The following is a 17,993-nucleotide window of genomic DNA, read 5'->3' as shown; positions in this document are numbered from 1 at the left end:
TTATCATGCTGAGTCTACCAGATGGAGATATGACCACCCATGGGAGTGAATGTTAGTGAGTCCCAAGGAGATACAGCAAGGGGACATTACTGCAGATAAGGCAGTACTGCCCCCTGTTGCTGAACTACTGTAACTACACAATGTATTGTTCAAAATAAAATTATAAATAATGAAAAAGAAAAAGTTAGTCTCAAAATGTCAGACTCGTCAAACCTACATTTGTATGTGGCATGTAATAAGTTTATATCAAAAGGTCGGGCAATTAAAGGGACAAAATATTGTGCTAATTAAAAGAGAACAAAATGAATGTGTGTAAATGAGTATAAACAAGATGTAATCAGAAAGTGTGGCTTTAAAGGTTGACACTGCAGAACAAATAGCACAGAAAATATAAACCAACACTTGACTCATTATATATTTATTGATCAATGTTAAGTAAGATAGGGCTCTCCATGTAGGAACTCTAATAATATAGTATAAAAATTAAAAAAGTACAAATAACAAAGACAAGACAAGGCAATGTTAACAACATCCAGGATAAGAATAAAGAAACAGATTTCCTCATGGCAGTATTTTCAGAATAAAGTGTTTTCTTTTTCTTTCATAAAACTAGGGATGCATCGATCCAACTTTTTCAGTCCCGATACCAACAGCCTGGGCGTTGGGTATCTGCAGACACCAAGTACCGATCCAATACCAGTGATCATTTATAAGCTGTATGCCTCAATGTGTGGAAGTGACTGGGATCATTTTTTGTAAGGCAACATCAGGCTTAAACATTACTTCCAAACTTTGTAAAACGAAATAATAACAAATAAATACAGAAGACATAAATGTACAGAATTGTTATTAAAATAATGGTATCCAATAATAGATCCGCATATTGTCACCGATACCTGATCCAGCTATTTGAGCCAGTATCGGACCGGTATCAGTATCGCTGCATCCCTACATAAAACGTGTTTTTCCTTTCCCATAATCAATATTGTCGTAGTTGCAAAACCATGCCTCAAACTGAGACGTTAACCAGAGGCATCCCAAGTATTGGGATGAATGTAGTCTTTTCTTCTCTTGCTTTAGGGATCCTGAAGCATATCCCACACAAACCGTTGAAAAAGGCAAAAATACTAGTCCATAAAGTAGAAAATATGAAATGTACAGAATAAATGTAACATAATAAAAGCAGGCCAAAAAAAAGCCTTTTACAGTTAAATTAGCCACGTATGACTCTTCAAGTTATACTGAAATGTAAAACAGATGAAGGACAAGTGGGTCATCCTACGTATCCCATGCTGCCTTAGGGCTGGATTGTGCTACACAAAATAAACATTCCTCATTGGATGAGGTCAGGACAAAGGGTATGTAATACCAGATATGGTGGTCTGATGGAAATTGCTACATGTAAATGGTCAGTACATGTACAATATGTAGTGCGTGATATACTGATCCTAGAACAGGAAGATGGGGTTGGAGTTCAGTCCTTTGGAAGGCTGCTGCTGCTGGCCGGCTGACGTCCTCAAGCCCGCTTGAGCTTGTCGATGTGGAAGGTGAGTTTGAGGGCGGGACCGAGCTTCAAGCCCATGTATTTCATCATCATGTCGCTACGCAGCAACAGGAGCGCTTTGCCGTCAATCTCCTGCAGCAGAGAGAGGGAGGGAAAATTGTAAGGACAGTTATTTAGCAAAGCTGTCCACCAAGTTAAGTTGTGCAAATGTACGGAACAAAAATCAATGTCTAGTGTGGTCTAAAAAGTGTATTTGTACTATACATTATAGATACTTAAGTTTATATTTTCTAACGCAACATTTTTATCATTTTAAGCATCTCCTCTTTTATGAGAGAATACACACATGTTTTCTGAACAGGTCCGCATGTGGTGCCAGCACTGGGTCGATATATCTGATATACTGCATGACATCCTCCACTGTCCACAGGTTGGGGTCCTGACCACTCTGTCTCGGGCTTTCCCGGAAACTGCCTGAGCCTGAAAGTGCAAACAAATCCATGAAGACAGTCATTAATGCATTAACTCACCAAACACTTTAATACACTTTAGCTCGCAATGCCCAAACACCATTAAGAAAAGTACAACAATTTAACTTAAACCTGTCAAATACACACCCTAAGTTATTCCATCTGTCAAGCTGTTGGAAAGCTTTAAATCTATAAGTGTTATTCATCTTGTAAAGACACAACTCCTGCAGCAAACACAATGTCACTATCTATCATTCACCTACTATGAGAAGTGACACAAATGTTCAAATGTATCATGATCAGTCAAGTCTACTTACAGTTGAGTCAATATGATTCTTCTGATTTTAAGGCGTTCGGCCCATCATTCATTTAAATGGGGCCTTTCCGGTGACGCAGCAGAGGGGCCATTGTGCTCCAGCAAAAAAATTAAATGCAGGGTCGTCATCCGGATTGTGGGCCAATTCAATATGAGCAAGCGCACATTGCTGGTTGATTCTTTTGCAACGTGAATGCTGTATTTCTTCAGTTTACCATGCAATCTTCGCAATGAAAGATAAAATGATTGCTGCCATGAGCGTTGAAAACCTGCGTCAGTTTATTTTAGTATTTTAGTATTTTATTTTTGGTGTCTGACAAGCCTTCAACCTCTTCTTCCCAGCCCCTTGCATTGTTTATTATAAATACAGGGCTGTTCTTGGTCCGATCGTCCATTTAGGTGACCTGACACAACAGATGTTTTGTTACACAGAATCGGCTGAGAAGCCATCTTTGGAAACCGTTTGGAAAAGGGCAAACATCTTCAAAACATTCTTGGCAGGTGATTGGCTGAACAAGCTGTCAATCAAACTCTTGCCATCAAGAAAAGCCTTCAGTGCTGTTCTTTGCTCTGCTTAATGAAGACATATTTGATAAAACTGCAGCATCCACGCTAACCTCTTTAGTGGCCGCTGTTGTTGTTTGAATGACCGGCCATCTCTCTGTGTTGTCACACACACCTGAACCCCACCCATAGCTGCCCAAAGCTCCTCACAGGACGCCGATTGGTCCTGACAAAACACATTACTCGGAGCCTGACGAGATGGATTCTCGCATGATCTTGTGACATCGCGAGAATCCATCCACTGTGCGAGGTCACACTTTAGGAGCATTACGAACGCTTCACTGAAATGTTGTGAAAACGAAGACAGCGTCAACGTTTCCCGTGGCGGTGTCTGTTCCTACCTGTGGAGTTGTTATGATGCAGCAGCTTGGAGGGAGACCTCAGGCCGGGAGTTTGTACCGTAGATTTTGGAGAGAGAGGGCTCTTCTTTAAGTGCTCTGATGCGACAACACTGTTCTCCAGGAGGAACTCAGCTGGGGACAAATCACACAGAAGACTCACCAATGAGAGAAAATAAACACATCGACTGTTTCACCATGACATATAGAAAGAACTCAAACACAATAAAGCAGTGGTGGGATGAGGACGCACCTATTTCTTCATACCTGCTATCTTGACCCTATTCCAGCTGACCTTTTCAAGACTACTTATAAATTATAAGGGGAAATGCCCCAAACCCTTTTAAAGGCCCCAACTGTAAAACTACACATTAAACCTAAATTAAACGTCTCTCTCTTAATAAGTGCCGCCTCATCTCAAATCTACTTTTCCTGAGCAAACTTTTAGAGAAATGTTTTATCAATTAAACAAACACCTTTGTGAGGATGGTACTCTTGAAAATGTACAATCCGGCTTCAGAGCTAACCACAGTACAGACACAGCTCTCGTCTGGTTGAAATGATCTTAGATTAAATGTATCTGTCGCCATTCCTTAGGGCCGCCCTCAGACACTATTGAGCAGTCTTTTACTCAGCCGTCTTTAGAAATTGGTTGTTCTCTCTGGAACAGTCCTGAGCTAGTTTCAATCATATATTACTGGAAGGAAATAGATAAAAGTCACATATCGGAAACAGCAATCATTGACTACGGTGCGGCCCAAAAGCAGTGTTTTAGGACCTTTGCTGTTCTCAATCTACATGCCGCCTCTGGGAGCCATTATCCGTCAGCATGGCGTGAATTTAAGTGTTGTATTTAAATTTGAAAAAGGCCGACACTTTTTATTTCGGGCCAGTGAAACATATCAGCTACTTGCCTGAAGGACAAGTGCCTGCAAAAGTTAATGTCAAGCCCTGTGACTGTTTGTCAGCCATTAGTGAGAGGATGAGCAGACTGATTCCTCCTAGTTGGCCCAAAACATAAGAACGAATGGTAATTAACTCCCATCGTTTGTAAGAACCACTGCAATATGCAATAATTCATTACAAAATGCAGGAAATTGCATTTCAGAATGGAGATAACATGTATTACATTTCATCTAGTTATTACATAATGCGTGGACACAATGTGACTTAATCAAATATTTCACAGCGATATGCTCGTAACCCTCAGAGAGTGTTATAGTGATTTGAGTGTGTGTTATGGCCTTCTGTTAAAGTGGAAGGCCCTTTTTCGGGGGATATTACCCTTCAACATAAATCTCTTCAAATATTACATTAACTTAATTAAAATCTAAGGAAATTTAAAGATGACTAAATGATTAACCTCCTGCCCCAGAACTTAATGCGACTCACTCCTGAGCCAAGAGCTTCCTCTGTTTTACTACCTCTTTTATATGATTATATGTGGCTTTACTGGACAACTCAGAGCAGTCGATTACTAGCATTACATGTCCCACATAAAACGTGGTGCAGCATTAGAGTTGAGAGCCACTGATTATATAAACAAATACTATACACATGAGTGGACGGCTTGTTTAATCAGTGAAATCCTTTTTTTAACCCACAAATAAAGAACAAAGAAAATACAAGCATTTGAATAAAACTGAAATATACCAGCAAGCAGCAGCAAAGTCCCCCTGCAGCTAATGCATCGACAGCTTATGCTCCAATATAAAGGAGACATCCTTTATTACTGTTCTAATAGTGTAATTAAAGGCATTCATTGAAAGTGATAATGCAATGTGCTATTATAGGGGAACAAACTTATCAGAAAATCTGACATTGTTCTTTGTCCAGATATGACTGTTGTCTGACTACTAATACTACCAATGTACATAGTACACATATTTCCCTAGCTCTGCATATGAACAAGCAGTTTTGTACTTTACGGTGTACAGGAATGAGGCCCAGGGAGGATTATAAAGAAAACAATCACAACAATCCTTAAAGTAACATACCATCAGTGGAGTGCCGGGGGATTTTGGACAGTTTCTGAGGAAGTGCACTTTTGTAATCCTGGAGGAACCGCTTGGTGCCGAGGCCCGTGCCCGTCGTTAAGCTGTCTCCAAAACCTCTTCTCTCTGAAAAAACCCCCAGCACATATGAAGGAAGCAGCCAGATGTTACAGTTAGAGGTGAGAAAGCTAAATATAAGTGGACCTGACTGTATGTTATGTGGTTACATTCTTCTTTTGGTCAAAGAGGCTGAATGGCTAAAGAAAGAATTAAAAAAAAAAAAAAAATACATATTTCTGTATTTTAAATACTACAGGACATATGGATATTCAGAAAAGGCTTTTCATATATCACGTTTGTCCTTAAATCCTTAATAAGTGACCGACTTTAGGAAAATACAACACATCAGCAAAAATACACACTGTAAACTCTACAAGATGGATTTGATGAATGATGAGGTAATCTACAACATTCACGACAAACAGTCATCATGGCATTGAACAGCATATTTCATGCAACTTTTTTTTACTCCACTCCAATAAAGCACCTTGTTGTCAGTACACTTTTACCGAATGGCTGTATAACTGGAAGCCAACAAAAAAGGCATTTCATGTCGGATTTATCTTCCCAGGAAATCTAAACTGTCGGCATGGCACAAGTTATTTGCCTTTTGCACAGCAGTGTAAAACATCCTGTGCAGATACTCAGGGGAGGCACATGGTGCACCTCCCTTGAGGATTTACAAGATTTGTTTTTCAGAAGGTTACTGCCAACATCTCCACATGAGTAAGGTAGACAAGATTTTCTTATGCTGCTGGGAGTTTGTATCTTCCAAAGAACTCAAAAAATAAACAACACACAGTAAAAAGACCACTTCTGGTGCAGAAGATCTACTTTTGGTTTCAAGCATTATATAAAATGCATTAAAACCGACTATTAGATTTGTGTATCTCTGTCTGTAAATCTGTAAATCTGTAAATCTCTGTCTGTAAATCAAATATGGCATGTGCATTCACCAAATATTTCCACTATGTAGCAGTGCATGTGGAGTCACAGCAGGAGTACAGTAGCACCGACCTGTAGTGTATGTGTGAGTGTCGTAGTGCAGGCCTCCTCTGGCTATAGGCTGGCTGCCAAAAAGAGGATCGCAGTGAAGGTTGTGGCAGAGTTTTTCCAGGAAGCGGAGGACGTAGGTGACACTGCTGACTGTGGGCAGGGTCAGGGTGTGCTGCTGCTTGTCAAAGAAGGCTAGACAAGGAAAAGAGGGGCAAAGGACAGAGGATCAAATTCAGTTCGATATCGTGCACGGCCTTTTGTTTTACGTGGAAAACACGAGTAAAAGAAACGTGTTGTTGAGAGTGAGCTTTATACAAAAGCTATTTAGACCTCACATTTAATGTAACAATTATAGTGGAAATGAATTCTCCATATGGTCTGGTAGTTCTTTCACAACAGCACTACATTCTGTTAATTTAACAAAGATGTGATGGCAACAAAAAGCAAAGAAACAAAGCAACAGCTTCGTGAGGACTTTCAACAGAGACAGGAGAGTTATATTTCTGTTTTTATGATGACGGTTTAATCCCCACCTGATATGACTTCGCCTCCTTGCCCAGACTTGAGGCAGGAGAAGACGGTGGCCTGGTTGTGGGCAGAGTCCACACAAGCCTGAACACACTGCTGAAGCACCGAGGAGGCCCGGCCAGGCCCAAAGTGGTCCGGGAGCTTCTGGACACGCCGCTGGTCCAAATGGGGTCCCACCTTGCCGTACTTATTTAGATACACACAAACTAGGGAGGGGAAAGCAACAAGCAGAGAAGTCAATACTGAAGGCTGCGTGACTTATTAGATGGTGAAATTGTTATTGTAATCAAATACAAGGGACCATTATGTCTATTTTAAATATTGTTTGCATGTATAAAATCATCATTTGTCAGATTTCGTTGCCAACGCGACACAAAAGGCGGTGACAGCGTGTCTGACAGCGTGACAGATGAACTGAACATCCCAGACAGGTGAACCCATCAATCATAATGTGCACTATGTCCAGGTCTGTTGTCTGTGTACCTGTGGGGGCCTGTAGTGCAGAATTGGGGATGGTGGCGTTGTCCATAGGCACGGTGCTGGTGTCGGGCTCTGGGGTGCTGCTGGTAGGAGACGTGGGGACTGGATTAGGTACCACGCGGGGTTTCCTCTGGATAGAAACACACGCATTCAGACATTTTCACTTTTCTATTGTTTTCTTTTTGTTGTTTTTTTACCATCATTACATATGCGACTCTTATATTGCTCTTTTATATTTGTATCCTTAAAACAAAGTGCCTCACTGTAAATGCAACATGAGTAAATAAAACGAATATAACAAGCTCATCATTTTCTAACAGGACGTAACAACTTGTTTAAGTGAAGAAGGTGAGCACTGGACAACACATAGAGCTGACTATTGAAATGATAAGTTTTATATTATGTGTTGTAAAAAATACACCCAATAAGTTCCCTCCTTATGCAGCCAAATGCTATGATGTGATAACCTGTGGTTCAGTGATGCCTGTGTTAGTGTGTATGTACTGGAAGGCTACCTTGCTACCAGGCTTGGGCCCTCTTTTCTTTGGGATCTTGATAGGTTCTGCCGGAGTCTGGGCTTGCTGCACAGCTATGCTCTGTGCCCAGTTGGCAGGCAGTCTGCCCCTGGTTCGCCCCGGACCCGTCACTGGCCGCCCTGGACCCGCCATGGCGTCTTCCAGCCAGCCAGCTCGCTTCGCCCAGCCCAACTGCTGCAAACCAAGAGCAAAGGAGACAAAGAGTCAAGTGGTCGCAACGTCCGGTTATGAAAAGTGAAGCAAATGCAGAAGTGCCTTCAACTTGCATTCTTTCTAATAACCAGCAGAGGGCGAGTCCTCTGGTTGAAAAAAGAAGTCTGATTGTATGGAAGTCTATGAGAAAGTGACCCTTCTTCTCACTTGATTGTAAACACCACTCTGTGGTTCAACTTCAACATGGTTGGTTTCGTAAATTATCGTCCCATTTAAGGTAAAATAGACAGTAATATACAATGTATGATTCAGTGCGTGGCTACCTTGTGATTGACAGGTCACTACCGTGGCGTTGTCTATCTTTTCGTCTTAAAAATGCATCCTTTATCACAGTGTTTGAGTTCATGAAAGTTAACATTTGTCACAGATATTGCAAAACCTGGGAAAATACAACCCAAACGATCTGCATGGCGAGACATTATTAAAGTATGTGTTTTGTAATTTGGTGAACTGATCCTGCAATTAAAGGCACTGGCGCGTCCCTGATGGTATCTCTAAACCACTTCATGCCTACCTTGCTGCCAGGCTTGGGCCCTCGTTTCTTGGGGATCTTGATGGGCTCCAGGCCTTTGCCCGGCTGGATGCTCTGTGGCCCCAACGCTGAGCCCTTCTGAGTCCAGAGCCCCGTCACCTTGGTTTTCCTGCGGCCTGGCTTCCGTCCTCTCTGACCTGGAGGTCTGCCCACGGTGGGCGTGGGGTGCATGGCTGGGCTCTCCACACTCCCGTCTGTCAACGGCCCAAGGCTCTTAGGCAGCACTACTGCATGGGCAAAGAAAAAGGGAGTTAAGTAAAATGCTGTGGCATTAGAGTGAAAAAGAAGTAATTTAAAAGTACAGCTCCAGGCTCCCCATATAAATCACAGAGAACATAGAAATGTAATCATGTTTAAACAGTCCGAGGAGTCATTAAAAAAAAAACTTGAGTATTAAATCCGAAATCTAGACTTTATTATGTGGTTCTGTGATGCGACTGACGGATGAAACCGATAATGGTACATTCTAAATCAACTACACCACAGATGCACCAACACACAGCAGAATGAGTTGTGTACCTGACTGCACACACATCCAAGAAGCCTTTGCTCCGTTGGCTACAATGTCCCCGTTTAACTCTCTTTGCAGTCACACACACACACACACACACACACACACACACACACACACACACACACACACGCAACAACGCTTTCTTTGCATGTGGCTCATCAGATATCAGCATTACTCACCGAGGCTATAAACACCTTCCTCAAATGCTGAACAAGTTTGGCACCACTTTCATTTCCACAATCTGTCGCATCCGGACCGCTCGTAAAACACCTGAGCTTGAGCTTCTCACAGCAGAGAAGGTCAAACATTCTCAGCAGCGAAACATTTCTCCCCCACTTGAACTTCCTTCCTCAGTTACAGATGACAGCACACTACACCTCTCAGACTGTGAAGAGTGCTTCACAGTCGGAGAGAAGAAAAGAGGGCGAGAGGTTACACCAGGAAGGTAGCACGCCCCGGGTTGCTTTAGAAGATTGCTCATTCTGTTTTCTTTAACGTGCCAGTGAACTCAAAGGGGTTTAGTCAGCATTTAAATAAGGTCACAGAACTCAGACTCTTTCTCTGATACATGATTTTCTCTTTATGGTATTCAGATGAAGGGAGAGGGAAATAATAGATGCTACAATTAATCACGATTCACTGACTTGCCGTAAGACATCAATGCACTGCTTAATAGTAATCATTGTGTTTTCTCTCGCAGGATTAGTGATGGTCCATCCACATTACAAAAAAACGTATTTCCCATTAAGCTCTAATGGTATCTACTCGTGCATTACAAATAAAAGAGTTTTTTTCTTCTCAGGTTTTGAGAATGGAATTTAGTTTGTTAGTCAAAGCACAAGAGAGTGATTTCTAAAAGCCTGAGCAAATACAGCTTAAACATCTACATGGCCAGAAAACACTACAAGTAAGCAAGAACGTATGTATCTCTATGGTGGGTATATATGGTGGACAACAGTTTATCAGTCCAGTATTGTAATGTGAAGTCAGACAAACAGGCATTACCAGCATAAACTGGGGATCCATGTCAACCAACAAACGATGAAGATGAAGCAGAGAAAAAGTCTGAACTGAAAGATATCGGGTCAGAGGAGAAGGGGAAAAACAGAGCCGTTTATAAGGAAAGAACAAAAGTAATCAGAGATGATTTTCTTTTAGTCTACCTTGAACTCCCTGCTGGCGAGAATAAAAAGAAGAAATGTGTGAACTCCTTATAAGCCTGAGGAGCAAGCCCTAATAAAGAAATAAGCCGCTGACAGCTGTGAGACGCTCTTAAAATGTAACTATCAAACTCCCACCCCATGAATGCACACCCTTCCTTTGATGACGGGAAACATTTCAGAAATCACATGAACCACTGAGGGAACATGCACATGTCAAAATCCCTTAGAGCTGGAACTATATTAAATACATTACAAAAAAAATAACCAAGTAAGCCATGTACTTCATGGAAGCCAACACAGCTGGCAAAACCTCAAGAATGTGTGCGTGGAAAAATAACCACACTGAAGAAAGAACCACAGTATATCCAGGATATCAAGCCTCACATGCACCTGCAAGTCCACACACACACACACACACACACTAAAATGCACTGGTATTTATCCTGGATCAACATAGACAGATTTACGAGAGGAGCCGCCACATTCATTAACACAGGTCTCGGCCCGTGGGGCTGTGTTTATCAAACACGGGCGCACCAATCAATGCAAAGCTCAGTCTGCAGGCTACTGCGACTTTTCATAGGGGAGCCGATGTGCAGCTAAGAAAAAAACAACACAACAAGACACCTGATTGATCCTTTACAGATTGGACAAATCCGAGATAATATGTTTAAAAGGCTTAAAGAGCTCGAGGTTACATGCTCGCTGATCAATGGCGGTGCTTGTAATTAAAGCCAAACAAACAGCGTAATGAGCAAACCCTGGTTTTTTTTTCTTCTTCCCCTCTCCCTTCAGTGCACCGAGTTCATCGAGTTCACAACGCCACCACTGCCAGTTTCACATTACAGGAAGATAACTTCTCACGAGCTTTTAATCCATCACCCCGACTGCATTTCTGTCGTTGTCGTCCATCTTTACTCACCTCTCGCGCCCAAACAAAACGTCAAAAGTGTTGTGGTTGTCTGCACAGCTGTCCTCAGATTCACCCTCTCCTCCTGCCCTGTCCTCCTCTCCCACTCTTCCTCTGCGTTGCTCCTCCTTTCTTTCTTTTTCCTCCCACCATCTGCTGGCAATGTAAACAATCCACCTCGAGCAGCATACGTCTGTCTTATCTCCGTCGTTTCTATCCCTTCTCTTGACTCAATTCTCCCAGAGATTGTCTAGTCGGACCCCGTTAGCCAGGGTGCCAACGAGAGGCCTGTGGAGGGGCACCCGGGCTCGACTCAACCACGTCAAGGCCCAACTCTGCCAACTGGGGGAGTGCCAGGCCTTCATGAAACACTAGCAGAGCTATAAAGGCATGTACTGCCTCCCCACATCCCGCCTTCCTTTTCCACTGCTTCTAACGGATTCTAACAGAGGAGTGCAGCTGACCTTGTGGCCGATAACCTTTGTATCCACTTCTTCCATTGATGTTTCCTGTATAACAAATAGCTTCCTCTGTTTTTCCATGTTGAGACAGCAAACATGGCTACAACTTCTGAAATGCTCCAGCTTTGAGAAACACACTGCCTGGTGACAAGACTTGTTCGCTAAATGGAAAAACAAAGCAACGGATCGTGTGGTTCTGTTCACCGTCCGATTGTGTCGCAAAGCAACAGAAGCATTCCTACTTTACTGTTTTACAAGAACTGAACTGGATGTTCCTGGATGTTGGAAGCCTATTTTGCAAACACAGTTGAAAAGTTATCCTGAGAGAGACCACATCACCATCTGGAATTAAAAATAGCAAATGCATGTTGATGACTTGATCGACTAACGATGCCTTCAGGCGGATGATGTAATACTTACATCACACTGTAGACCGCGTTGCACCAACCAAACCCACAAATACAGTGAAACGTAATAGTGCAACTGCAGTAGATAACATTGATGAAATATCCTCATTATTGTGGCGAAGAGTGCTTGAATTTAAAAGCAAAGCAGAAAACTCCAGCTGGTCCCCCCCAAAAAAGCACCATAAAAGTGCTCGTTATGCACCGGATCTGTCCCAGAGTCTATCAACATATTAATGTGAAAATAAAGAGGGTGGACAAAATAAAAGCAGCATCTTTACAGTGTAATACAAACCAACATGATGAGAAATACAGTTTCAACTCTAATTATTACAATTTGGGTAAAAAATAGTAAATATAACAAAGTCTAACAAAGTAATATAATGTCATCTCTGTGTCCATCTCCCATATAGTGATACATCTTATTTTAAAACCTTGGGTTGTTCACTGACATGTATGAGTTATTTATTTTTTGTTAATTATTTATTTATTATTGACAATATGCCAGAGTGTGAGTGCCTTCACTGTTAAAGTAAGAATTATGGCCAATGAGCAACTCTTGAATGATGTTCATTTCTCAGAATAAAAGTTTCTTTGTTGTCTCTATTGTATCTAAATTATCTGTATTATCTGGCCGTGCGGACAGATTTGGTTTCACATATTGAGAAACAATGTCTCTGGTGTGTCTGCGTCCTCAACAATACAGTGGAGGTGAATGTATTCTAGCAGAAAAAAAAATGACATGACACCCCTTTTTCATAAAACCTCCCGCCTGTTACGGTCCATACCTTTGGTGCCGGGCGGCTGAAGGTTGTCTCCAGTGAGGGTGCACCAGTCAACAGGGAAGATGTCACGCGAGTCATAGCGGCAGTAGTAGTCAAAGGCTCCCCGCCAACCATCAAAGGTGACCAGCACCTCGACGCCACGCAGTGCACCCACTGTGGCCGGACAGATGAAGTGGGGATTTTTGCGGTCCACCGCCTCCAGTTTCATGCCTAACTGGAAGGAGTTCTGCTCCGGAGCGGGAGGCTCCTGCTGGGGAACATGGAGAGAAAGAAAAGGGGGTCAGGTATGAAGTGGGCATGTGTGTCAGTGTATTCATTTGTACCAGGAAAGTACAGTAAAATCAATACAATACTTTATTGATTCTACCAGAACTTATGACTTATCGATCCCAGTGAACTCTGGTATGAATGAGTACCTATGACTAATAAAGAAACCTGCTTGTTTTCTCCCTGATATGGTTCAAAAAGTAGTTCTTTAGAGTGCGTTGAGCTTGTGAGCCTTGTACAGGTACCTTGTGAAAGATGCGAGAGGGCGCCATCTCAGCTCCATTTAGCGTTTTCAGAAGGAACATGGGCCAAGAGGACGCATTGAGACGGAAACCTGAAGAAGGCGACAATTGTTGTCATAATTACAACAGCTTCACGCAGACAAATCACGGGAAAACTACAAAACAAGACATCTGAACACGTCACCTTGGCCCTGAGAAATTCTGACGAGTTTTCACTATATGATATTTCATAGACCGAACGATCGATCAAGAACATAATTTGCAGATGAAGAAAATAAAAACAGTCTAAATGGGCAGACAAACGGATGCTCTTGTGTCTTTTCCCACGGTTATTCAATACAGAAATGTCCGGGGTAGGAGGCTTTCTATGCTGTGCTAGGGAGTTATTTATAGGCATTAACATGACACATTGACATTTGTGCTGTTAGTCACCGACACCTTGTGGGCCAGAATGAAATCCCCTAAAACAGGAAAAGACAAAAAGATAATGTGTCACTGTGCGTCCTTACCAAGCGGGGGCTGCAGCATGCCTCCGTTCTTCTCACAGTTGCCTATTGGCTGGATCTCTGAGGAGTCCACGAGGCGCCAGAAGTCGTTCTTGTTGTCCGACCCGTCCAAGCGCAGCCGCAGCCGCGAGCCCGTCAGGCCCACCACGGTGGCGATGCAGGTGGACGTGGTGTTTCGCGGGTCCAGCGCCTCCAGCTTCATGCCCGCCTTGAACTCGTTAAGTGGGGGCGTGAGGCTCTAGATGGTGACGACAGACAAGCGTTAGCTGGAGAGCAGCAAACGTGATAGCAGCGGCGGAGAAAGAATTTGGTGTCATCAATCAATCACAGGAGAGATGCTTACAAATTTGATGAAGACGGATAAGAGTGGACCTTTTAATCTTGCTCACCTGTCTGAAACAAGCAGAGGGCGCTGCAACGGCACCCGTCTCTTTCAGGTATTTCTCCCAACTGAAAAGCCCTGCAGAGGAATACAAGGAGCAACAGGAAATGTATGTGTTTTTATGCATTTTGAGTTGAATTTTACAATGTTTTGTGAGCCCCAACACAAAACAACAAAGACACACGGAGCTTGAAATCTATTATCAACACTCCAGCAAATACCGTCTCGGTGATTAATGAAACAATGCCGAGGTAAATCCTTGGGCACTTTCTCCTTTTAGAATCGCCCCGGACCGACTTCATATATCACTGGCTGCTGTGGGTTATTTACCTTGGTACTGTGAGAGCACCCGGGAGGGCCGTCCACTCCGGGCTTGCTTGATCCTTCTGCCATCTTTCCACTCTATAGCTAGAGGAGCCAAGAAAGATAGAATAAGCTCTCAACTACGGGTGATTTTCACATCAGTCAGTACCTTGCAATACCTGCCACACTCACTGCTCCAAACATGGCCTGGGATTACAGGACTGTTACAAGAGAATGTATGGAGCTGCCTGCACAGTAAGAACAAAAGAGATAGGTTGGAATGAACTCAAACTAAAATGTGCCATGCTTCTAGCTTTACCTGAAAGCTGCTATGAATACTTGTTTGTTGTAGTTACTTGGGGGGGAAATACTGCTTTCATATCGCGAATGGCAAAGTTGAATTTTACCTTTCTGTGGCACAGGTTTCCTCATGCTCCAATACTGACCAAGCTCACGACACACAAGTGGCCTCCACTCTGAAGACGAGAGAAAAACAAGACAAAAAGAGCTCCGTTACAGCTGTGGGAAATCAAGAGATGAACGTGGTCGATTGTTTGTTGTTGCTGTTACGATTGAAAACAAACCTTTGTGTGGTCATATGTCGGACTGAGTTTTGGGGAAATGCGTTTAATATTTTCCATTTGATGAAGCCATAGAACACATTGAGTGTCAGGTTTGAATATTTCACTCGGTATTAAAAATTATATTTCAGATTATTACTCTTATGGTTCCTCTATTGGTCCTCTAAACTAAAAGAATTTAGAGGAAATATAAGATATTTAATAAAAAGTTGCCGTATGAGGCTTAAAATTTAAAATCGGATCAATCCATCGGTGCATCTCTACTCGGGTTAGATTTAATATAGTTTGTACAACGAGCTGGAACAAGCAAAAAAAAATATGATATGATACTGTCAGACAGTGTGGATTTTGGGTTTTCTGACATTTGAGGTTTTAATGTTTTATATGGTTAAAGTGAAAAAGGTTATTTTGAGATGATGGAAATCTACCTTGCCTCCGTGTTGCTCAATGATATGGTTTCTTTTTGTATCTGTCAAGGACTGGGTAATCTGCATCCGAGTCATACTGTAAATTTGTTACGATTTTCGGGTCCCTTTATTGATTGTATCAGTAAGCAAATCTACTAAATTTAAAAACCTACTACTCGAACATCTGTGTTCACTGCACTGGAGATACGACATATCTGGACATGGATGGACTATTATACGTTACTTAAGCAACCTTTATATTTATCTTTTCTTTTCTTTTTTTTTATGTCATGTATGTAAACCCAATAAAGCCTGTGTGTAGTGTGTCACTTGTTTGTGTTTTTATAAATCTTTCTCTTAAAGTTAAAAAAAATGGGAAGTAAACTTTATGCTAAGGGGTTAACAACTCACTAATAAAGCGTGTAAGAGTTAACTCAAATAACTGATCACACCGATGACACCGCAGGAGTACTCAGACCTAAGGCTGGGCTACAACATGTTAACTGTGCTGCATTTGAAAGAGAAACCAGATAGCTGCTCTTGTTATCTTTGTAGCATCATCATCACGGGAGGCAACCAAAGGCCAGTTCAACAAAGAGACCCAAGATCATGCCCACAATGTACAACATACAGATTTAATTTGCCTTTTTTTTTCACACTTTAAGGAGTCACTTAGAGCTCCTTGCTGTGATAACTGTGTGCAGGCAAATCAGAGGGGACCACATATTAGAAACACCTCTCTGTATAGTGCAAAACGTCAGTATCACTCAGCTCCAATGCTATTGCTGTTATTCTCAAAACGTCAATTAAACACTCCCATGCAATAATCTAGTAAGAATGTTTACAAAACGCCTCGTCATCAATCAGTGATTAAGAGTTGAGGCTCTGTGACTTCTCCTGTGACCCAAACCCTGAGCTCACCAGCGTTACCAACCAAACACAATGTACAGGTCAACAGGTCAGATGGATACGAACAAGGGGCTTGTTTCTGCAGTCCCACAGTCCAACACGGCATTTATCAGACGTAATGTAAATACAAATAATCCAAAATGTAGATTTCAGTTAGAGTTCATGAAATGACAACAATACAGGGCAGTGAGTATTGACACACAGTAACACTTGTTGACCATCTGCCAAATATTTGAATTATTGTGAGAGCAGTTATAAATTAAGTGTTAGTTTACAATTAAAAACAAGTCAAACAGCAATGTCAGAGGACCCACAAGGTAACTTATTTAACGTTTGTTATGTTTATATGAACAGCATCCTACCTTAAAACTTCATAACCGTTGAGCAGTGTTTCTCCTCCCCGGATGATTTCCTCTTCAATGGAAGTGCGCCTTTTTTCCTCCGCCGAGGGGGAGGTGGCGTCCAAATTAAAGCGGCCCGGTCCCTGCTTTAATTCCGTCTGGGAAAGTGACAGGAGGACTGGCTTTAGAGAGAGATCAGCATGTACCCCTTCCGCCTGTTGCTTGTGTTTACACCTCAAAGCACAGCTAGTACCACTTCGCTGTCGTCTACACGGGACGCTGTTTCCAATTATAGACAAAATATCGCATCTCACATTGCAGAAATGTGTTGAGCTCCATCCAGAAACACAAAGCCAACACATGGGGGACCCCCCACCGCCCTCTCCTCTAGTATACCTGCATGCGGGTTAGATGCCCGTTTACGTGACGGCAGCGCTAATTATGTTATAAGTTAACGCCACATTAACGGCAGCCTCTAGAAGTGTGACACACAAGTAAGTGGGAAATCAGACATGCATGCGGCAAGTGCAGACACCACATCCAGCATGCTATGCTACGCTCGGCTACACAGAGACATGCCCACTGCCCGGGATGCTAGCTTAGCATGCTAGGTAGCCCGCTGACCTGATTATAAATATTAGCATTAGCAGAACGGGAGCCCACCAGCATCTATATGGGGCCAGCCGGTGGTAATCTGGGCTCAACGCTGAAGCAGAGCCTGAAAACGCGACGTTGCTCGGTGTATCCGAGGGTGTTTACCTTGCTTTGCAACGTGTGTTTGTTTCTGATGTGGATTTAGCGCTTGTCCGCCATTTTTTTTTCTCTACAAGATGAGGAGGGGGTGTTTTGCCAACATTTTTTTTTTGTTGGGCAGTCAGACAGACAGGCTGGAGGATGGAGGATGGAGGTTGGAGAAAGGGCAAAACAACGACCCGTGGCGGCCAAAAGATTTAAAGCATTTTTTAAAAAGCAATATGAAATGTAACAAATGTTTATTTACAGTTTAAGCCCCCAGGTAAAAAAAATATCTGGTATCTTTTTCACTGCAACACCAAAACATGACATGCAATTACACATTGTATTCATTTTAATATTCAGAACAATTTGTGCAACAGCATTTAACTACTTTATAAGCAGGCTTTAGTTCTAATACATATAGTCATTTGCCAATTTATTAGGCACACCTAGCTCAGAGGCATCAAAGTGCAGTGTCCAAAACTAAAGTTGAATCAGCACCTTTGAAAAACTTAATATTATAACATCCATCGAGGTGGGAGTCATTGCAGG

General features: G+C 42.4%; 1 protein-coding gene across 1 annotated transcript; it reads right to left on the bottom strand.

The window, feature by feature from the left end:
* Nucleotides 1–401: 401 nt before the first annotated feature.
* On the bottom strand, nucleotides 402–17,515 carry LOC142965761 (polycomb protein SCMH1). The gene is made up of 17 exons (XM_076106842.1): nucleotides 17,466–17,515; nucleotides 16,728–16,864; nucleotides 14,876–14,944; nucleotides 14,496–14,573; nucleotides 14,173–14,243; nucleotides 13,787–14,021; nucleotides 13,281–13,369; nucleotides 12,772–13,018; nucleotides 8,514–8,758; nucleotides 7,766–7,960; nucleotides 7,254–7,380; nucleotides 6,776–6,976; nucleotides 6,264–6,434; nucleotides 5,190–5,312; nucleotides 3,196–3,327; nucleotides 1,851–1,984; nucleotides 402–1,636 (listed from the first exon to the last, which is right to left on the bottom strand). Exons 3-17 carry the CDS (start codon nucleotides 14,898–14,900, stop codon nucleotides 1,517–1,519), a joined length of 2,193 nt encoding a protein of 730 aa, XP_075962957.1. The 5' UTR covers nucleotides 14,901–14,944; nucleotides 16,728–16,864; nucleotides 17,466–17,515; the 3' UTR covers nucleotides 402–1,516.
* Between the last annotated feature and the right edge of the window lie 478 nt (nucleotides 17,516–17,993).

Source organism: Anarhichas minor, unplaced genomic scaffold, assembly GCF_050575085.1.
Source record: "Anarhichas minor isolate MPS153535 unplaced genomic scaffold, ASM5057508v1 ptg000035l, whole genome shotgun sequence".
Classification (NCBI taxonomy): Eukaryota; Metazoa; Chordata; class Actinopteri; order Perciformes; family Anarhichadidae; genus Anarhichas; species Anarhichas minor.
Note: the sequence above shows the minus strand (reverse complement) of the source record. Positions and strands in the feature narration are given on the sequence as shown.